The following is an 8,521-nucleotide window of genomic DNA, read 5'->3' on the forward strand; positions in this document are numbered from 1 at the left end:
TTAATAAACGGAAAAAGTATTGACCATTTTCTAATATTTTCAACGGTGAGGCTTATGAAAAATTCAAAGGACAGAGAAACTTTTATTGACGTAGAAAAGATAATAAATTGTCTTTGAATATGTTGCTCATTTCCTTTCTTTTATAAAATTACTCATTTGGCTATAAAATTAACGATTCACATTTTTCAAAGTAAATTTTATAAAAATTACTATTCACATTTTTCAAAATAAATTTTATTCTATTTCAATCTGAGTGTTTGACCTTAAAATTTTATGTGAAATTTAATTTAAAGTTATGTTTCAAGCTTGAAAAAACAATTTATAGTTTATTTTTTTATTTTGTAACTCACTTTTATAAACACAGTATTCAAATATAAATATTATTTTATATATAACAAAAAATATAACCAATTATTAAAAAGAAATATTATTGAACTAGTGATGTATACTAGAAGTAGTAAAGATTTTCGTCTAGCATAGAGCCAATGATTCGACAGAAGTACTTAGTAATTTAGAGTCAAGTTTATACTATATACTACTAGTATATTTATATTAGGGAAAAGACTCAAATATATCGTTAAACTTATAGAAAAGGCTTATTTATGTTGGGAATTAAACACACAACACACACAAATAATCTAGAGAAAAGAGAAACGGAACACAAACGGGACACACAAGAATTTAACGTGGTTCGGTTTCCCTACTCCACGACTGTAACAGGAGGATTTTATTTCACTTGTGCTACTCTTAGAATTACAAATACAAGGATCATATTTATAGGAAAACCAAATGGTTAACCTAGGGTTTCAGTAATGGGTCGGGCCGGCTCACAAGCCTCCACAAAGCCCAACAATCTCCCACTTGGAGGCTTGAAGAATTTCAACTGTCATCCACTTAGAACACTTGTATGTCTAGTAATCTTTTTCAACTCTCTCCTGCTACAGCGGCCTTCTCATCAGTCAACTGAAAGGCCCGTTGAAGCTCCCCGAAGCTTCAACACATCAGTCACGGCTGAAACTGCCCTTGACTCGTCCTCGGTCCCTACCGGCTCCCACTTGAGACACGAACTGCCGGATCCTAGAACTCCCTGAGAACAAACACTCTCCATACTCAGCAAGAAATTTTCTGGAGACGTATCAACAGCTGGAATACTGGTTCTCTTGACCCACTGTCTTCTAGGAGCCTTGGCTGAAGCACGGCCGGTGCTCCCACTGCCACGAACGCCTCTGACTGGTCTTCCTGAACCTTTCCTTGCTCGTTCATCCTGAATCTGACCTGTGGCTCTGGGTTTCTTTCTTGCAAAGACAACCTTCTTCTGCCCACGAGATTCTGTGAACCGGACTTTGTTTTTCTTCTGAACTGGGACGGTCACTCCCTCAGACGGTAATCCGACAATATACAACGATCCTCTTTTTGTTCCACGAGCCATGACAAGATTGCCCCTCACGACCTTCCACTGCCCATTTCCGAACTTCACATGATGTCCCTGTTCATCCAACTGCCTAACAGAAATCAAACTTTTCGTCAAGCTTGGAACAACTCTGACATCCTTCAAGGTCCAGAAACCGACTGGCGTCTTCAGCACCATGTCACCCATGCCCGTAACATCAAGAGCTCTATCGTCTGCAAGCCTTACCTTTCCAAAGTCTCCAATAACCAGATTCTGCAATGCTTCACTGCTGTGGGTAGCGTGAAAAGAAGCACCAGAATCCATGACCCAGGAATCCACATTGCTCTCCGCGCAACAGATAAACAAATCCTCGTTGACGCTGTCTTCTGCAATGTTGACTTGTTTGTCTTTCTGGCATTGATTCCTGAAATGCCCCACCTCCTTGCAGTTCCAACATGTTACACCTGAGCCATCCCGAGCCTTTGACTGACTCCTTCTTCGGTTCCTGCTCCCACTACCTCTGTTATTTCCTCTGCCTCTGACGACGTTTAGCATATCACCTGATGATTCTCCAGAACTCCTTCTTCTGACATCCTCGCCAAGAACGAGATCACGAATCTTCTCAAAGGTGAATCCATTAGGTCCCACTGAACTGGCAACTGCTGTAACCGTTCCGGACCAACTGTCAGGCAATGATGATAACAGTAGTAAAGCTTGAACTTCATCATCGAACTTAATGCCAACTGACAAAAGTCTGGCTAAGATCGAATTCAATGAGTTGATGTGCTCGGTAACTGAACTGCCTTCCTTCATCTTTGTGTTCACCAACTCTCTAATCAGAAAAATTTTGTTTGCTGCAGATGGCTTCTCGTACATGTTAGACAAGGCTTCCAAGATGCCTTTCGCTGTCTTCTCCTTAAGAATGTTGAACGCAACATTCTTGGTCAACGAGAGTCGGATAACTGACATAGCTTTCCGATCCAAAACTGCCCACTCTGCATCAGACAATTTTCCTTGCTTGTCACCCAACACTACGTCCAAATCTTTCTGAACCAGCAAATCTTCAATCTGCATCTTCCACCAACTGAAATCTGTACCATCGAACTTCTCAATTCGGAACTTCCCATCTTCTGCCATCTCAAAGGACTTCGGCAATTCCCTTAACGGCGTCTACAGACAGCGGGCGGCGATTTGGACGATGCTCACGATCTGGACGCTCGCGGCTGGATCTGAGGCTCCTCGACGCGGCGGCCACTGGAACGGCGCGACGGACAGCACACGGACGACGGCTGTTCGCACCCTGCGCGGTTCTCCTAGCCGGCTGCTGCTTGAGGTTACCCACACGGTAACGGCGGCTACTCCTCCCTGCACACAGTTCTTCACACAAGAACCCTAGGTGACAATTTCTCACAGTTTGTGTTACAATGTTGTTGAAACCTCGCTCTGATACCAATTGTTGGGAATTAAACACACAACACACACAAATAATCTAGAGAAAAGAGAAACGGAACACAAACGGGACACACAAGAATTTAACGTGGTTCGGTTTCCCTACTCCACGACTGTAACAGGAGGATTTTTATTTCACTTGTGCTGCTGTGGAATTACAAATACAAGGATCATATTTATAGGAAAACCAAATGGTTAACCTAGGGTTTCAGTAATGGGTCGGGCCGGCTCACAAGCCTCCACAAAGCCCAACAATTTATGTCATCAATTAAAAATTTGGCTCATTTATATTATTACCGTTAAAGAAAAAATTTATTCATGCTATAATTTTTTAATCGTAATTTTACAAAATTATTTTTGACACGTGGCCGATTATAATCATCCACGTCATCAATTTTTTAATTGAAAAAATAAAATAAAAAAAAAAATTCAATTTTTATTCAGAAGTTTGATTTCTTAATTAAAAAATTGATAACATGACCAATTATAATTCGACCACGTCATCAATTTATTTAATCCAAAATAAAAGAAAATTGATTCATTTTTTTCTTCAAAATTATGACTTTTTTATTAAAAAAAATTGATGATGTGGCAAAATTATAATTGGTCACGTGTCAAAAATGATTTTGCAAAACCATTGTTAAAAGATAATGGCATAAATGAGCCTTTTTTTTAATAGTAATGGTACAAATAAATTAAACTTTTAATTAATGACATAAATGAGTCTTGGAATTTTGAAAGTTCGATGACATATTTAAATCTTTTCCCTTTATATTATTATTAGTATATATACGGTGAGAATCTTCAAAGTTAAAAATTGTAAATTATTATAATGTCCCATCAAATAACTTAAATATTTTCCTACTAAAATATAAAAATTTAGAGTCAAGTGTATACTAGATCACTACTAGTATATATTTTATTATTATTATTATTATTATTATATATATAGTGAGAATCTCCAAAGTTAAAAATGTAAATTATATAATGTCCCATCAAATAACTTAAATATTTTCTACTAAAATATAAATATAAGTTATGCCTCTTAAGAATGAACTACCCTACTAATAACTAATTAAACATACTCACTAGACAACCCCACTATAGGTTTATTAATTATTAATTCAAAGAACTTAATAAATACTAAACCATATACATAGCTCGATTATTGTAATTTAAATAACTTACAAAATAACATATTCTCACTAAAATATTGTGTTTAATTATCATCTCTCTTTTTTTTTGTGTTTAGATATACGATAATTTCGTGTTATTTATTGGGTATAGTAATAATAAGTTCAATTTAAGAAATAACATGAATATTAGAAAGGAAGTGATGAGTTTTCTATTTTAAACTATGTTCTAAAGGGAAGGATTTTGAACAAAATAATGTCATACTATACATATTAGGATTAAAAGTAATACACAGTGAAGAGTTGAATGACATTTTCTCAATGCATCAACCACAAAACTAATTTAGGAATAATAATAAGAAAAGTATATTTTCTTATATTGGTGGAATTATGATATATATCTTTTCATATTTTTATCAATATCGATAACAAAAGTAGAGATTATAATAGATTAATAAAAATAGATGAAAAAAACAATATATCTAGAATATCATTTATAAAAAAGTATTTGATGAGAAATTTTAATATATGTTGTATTTTATAAAATCATAAAAAGTATATCATATATATAATCAAATTTTGATCATCTATTGTACCTTTATTATTCTAATAATGAGAAGAAAAAATACTTCGTTAATCTTAATGTTAGTCTTATTTTTTTAATCTTGGCAAGTCAAAATTCAATGATTTACTGTTGTCATTCACGTGAGTTTTTTTTCAAAAATATTTTCACATATAATTATTTAAATTAAAAATATTATTTTAATAAATTTAATATTATTATACAATACAATTTACTACGTGACATTAGATACTCATTTTTAAAAATATACAACAAGAGTAGTAGTTATGTCAAATCCATCAAAAACGGTTGAAAAATTAATATACATGAAATATCATTATAAAGTATTTAATGATATTTTTATCATATAATTGTATTTTATAAATTAATTAAAACAGGTAAAAAGAAAATTATATGTTCCTAATTTTATTTTTAATTCTCTGTTGTACCTTTACTATTCTCATGAGTAAAAAAAGCTATATAAATTTTAATGATATGTAATAATTTTGATCTTGAAAAATAAGTTGAAATTTGACGATTTACATTTATCATTCACAGATATACTTTATAATTTCACATATAATTGTTTACACAAAATTTATATTTTAATAAAATTAATATTATTTAATAATAAAATTAACTAAAATATCATATTTAATTTGTCATCTCACGAAATTTTTGTGGTAGATATACGATTGTTTTGTGTTATTCTTTCGGTATAGTAATAATATGTCCAATTTAAGAAATATCATGAATATTACAAAGGAAATGATGAGTTTTCTATTTTAAACTATGTCTTAAAAAGGAAAATTTTTGAAACAAATTGATGTCATTCTAGACATATTAGGATTAAAGTAGTTCCATTTGCTCCATCTACGTACCACAAAACTTATTTAGAAATAATATTTTAAAATATATAATTTCTATGCAGGTAGGATCATGCATGTCATATAATATTTATTTTTCTTTATGGTCACAAAATGTCAATCAAAAGAGATTTAAAAACAATATATTCAAAATATCACAATTTAATGGGACATTTTTAATAAATACAATTTATAAATAATTAAAAAAAAAGTAAAAAATAAATCATATTTATATCTAACTAGATTTAATTTTCATTCTAATGGGAAAAAACACTTTTTGTAATAAATCTTAATATTGTTTTATTATTTTAATCTTGACAAACAAGTCAAAATAATTTCTATACAGGTAGGATCATGCATATCATATAATATCTATATATTTTTTCTTATTATCACAAAAAATCAATCAAAAGAGATTAAAAAAACAATATATTCAGAATATCAGAATTTAATGAGACATTTTTATTAAAACATTTTGTAAATAATTAAAAAGAAAGTAAAAAAGAAACCACATTTATATCTAATTAAATTTAATTTTCCATTATTCTATGAGAAAAGAGAACACTTTGTACTAAATTTAATATTGCCTTATTATTTTAATCTTGACAAAAAAATCAAAATTAATTTCTATACAGGTAGGATCATGCAGATTTTACTATATATTTATGGTCACGAAAATCAACCAAAAGAGATTTAAAAACCATATATTCAAAATATCAAAATTAAATGAGATATTTTTAATTTACAACTTATAAATAACTAAAAAGAAAGTAAAAAAGGGACCACATTTATATCTAATTAAATTTAATTTTTCATTATTCTAATGAGGAAAAAAACTCTTTTTACTAAATCTTGATATTGTTTTCTTATTTGAATCTTAACAAACAAGTCAAAATATTTTCTATACAGCTAGGATCATGCATATCATGTAATATTTATCTTTTTTTTTTCTTATGGTCAAAAAAAATCAACCAAAAGAGATTAAAAAACAATATATTCAAATATCATAATTTAATGAGACATTTTTAATAAATATTTTGTATTTTATAAATAATTAAAGAAAGTAAAACCAAATTTATATCTAATTAAATTTAATTTTCCATTATGAGAAATAAAACATTTTGTATTAAATCTTAGTATTGTCTTATTATTTTAATCTAGAGAAAGAAAGTCAAAGTACAATGATTTCACATTTATCATTCACATGAATTGTACTTATAATTATTTAATACAAAAATAATAAAAAGTAATTATTTTTTATGATAGAAATATGTTCATTAAAGATTGTGTAAATTGTTTTGTAACGTTTTTTGGGGGCTGTGAGTTGGCGTGAAGGCGGCAAATGGGCAAGTGAATAGCATATCTCCATATTCCGAAATTACCCCTATTTATAAGTAAGGGCACAATAGCACTTAAGTTTTGGCGGGCTGGTGAAAATATTTGTAATGAAGGGGTAGAGAAGTCATTTTAGTAGATCCTCGCGCTTAGGGTTTTCGGCAATGCCTTTATAAAGAGCACCATTTTCTATCCTGATCACCCACTTCTTCTGTCGGTTCACTTACCGCAGTCGGTTTGATACTTGATCATTTCTCTGTTTTTGCTTCCTTTGATTCAGATGGATCTAACTGATAAGGTGAGTGATCAACATTCATCATTTTAACTTTGATTTGATCAAATTGATCATGCTTGTTTTTGTTATACTCTGTTTTGATTTTATTTGATTGTTTTGATTTTAGGTGATTGGATCCGAGGAAGTGGAGATGGCAACTCCAGAAGTGATGATTTCATCTGAAATCGAAGTGAAAGCTGCTGAAATGATGATTTCACCTGAAATCAAAGCGAAAGCTGCTGAAATGATGATTTCACCTGAAATCGAAGTGAAAGCTGCTGAAATGATGATTTCACCTGAAATCAAAGCGAAAGCTCCTGAAGTGATTTCCTCTGAAATCCAGATGAAAACTCCTGAAGTGATTTCATCTGAAATTCAGATGAAAAATTGTGTGAATTGTGGTGCTATGAAAACGCCTCTTTGGCGTAGTGGTCCTGCTGGTCCTAAGGTCAATTTACATGATCAATTAATTTTATTTTCGAAAATGTTGTGATTAATCTAATGTTAATCGGACGATGATTTGTTTCAAAATGCAGTCGCTGTGCAATGCTTGTGGGATCAGGAGCAGGAAGAAGAAGAGAGATCTGCTCGGGTTGAAAAAGGATGACAAAAAGACGAAGAAATCGCCTGCTAATTCTGCTAGCAGCAGCAATGTGGACAAGAAGAAGCAGAAGATAAAATCTGCAGTGAAGAATGCTGATGCAATTCCAATTCACTGGACTGAGCTTGATGATGTTGAACAAGCTGCTTTCTTGTTGATGTGTCTGTCTTGTAGCTCTGTTCGTGCTTGATCAGGGCCAGCGATGAATTGGTTGGTTGGTGGGTGAGGGAGTGAGTGATCAGTGGTGGGTAGTAGAATCATAAAACAGCAATACATAAATAGTTGAGAACTTATTTTTCCTAGGACTTGAAAAGGATACTTTTATCCTTTTTAGATTTTTATTAAATTTATTAGTTTAATCAAATTCCTTGTTATGCTTAAAAGATTCATCAAATATATGGAAATTATTTTCAAATCGGTTCCTTTTCATCCTACGTCACAATTATTATTTTCATTAAATAATGAAGATACAATCATCAGTATAAAAGTGTGGTACAAACATTTGACTAACCAATAATTTAATACAACTAGAATTTGGTTTTGATCAGATGATGTTGACATGACAGACAAATATGATATGTGTGAAAGATCTAATCTCTGAATTTTTAAAAATATTGCTTTATTAGTTATGATTTAATACATGAATTCTTCAAATTTTTAAAAATATCACTTTATTTAGTTATGATTTAATATGTACTTTTGAAGAATTTAATCAATATTGGTAAAAAATTATGTCTTTTGGAGTGTGATGACAATTCATGTGTTTTTTTGAGAAATAATAGCCTATTGAATATTCCTAAAGCATTTATTTCTCTTTTTGGAATCTGCTAAACGCGAACCTAATTTTCCAGCTCATCATTCTGATTTTTTTTTGATCCTTTGCCCCCTTATGCCTTTCTACATTTTGTCTA

General features: G+C 31.2%; 1 protein-coding gene across 1 annotated transcript; it reads left to right on the forward strand.

The window, feature by feature from the left end:
- The first annotated feature begins 6,943 nt into the window (after positions 1-6,943).
- Positions 6,944-8,008, forward strand: LOC107031174 (GATA transcription factor 15). Its single transcript, XM_027914074.1, has 3 exons — positions 6,944-7,033; positions 7,137-7,457; positions 7,546-8,008. The coding sequence occupies exons 1-3, from the start codon at positions 7,016-7,018 to the stop codon at positions 7,798-7,800; spliced, it is 594 nt and encodes a 197-aa protein (XP_027769875.1). The 5' UTR covers positions 6,944-7,015; the 3' UTR covers positions 7,801-8,008.
- The last annotated feature ends 513 nt before the right edge of the window (positions 8,009-8,521 follow it).

This window comes from Solanum pennellii, chromosome 1 (assembly GCF_001406875.1).
Source record: "Solanum pennellii chromosome 1, SPENNV200".
Lineage (NCBI taxonomy): Eukaryota > Viridiplantae > Streptophyta > Magnoliopsida > Solanales > Solanaceae > Solanum > Solanum pennellii.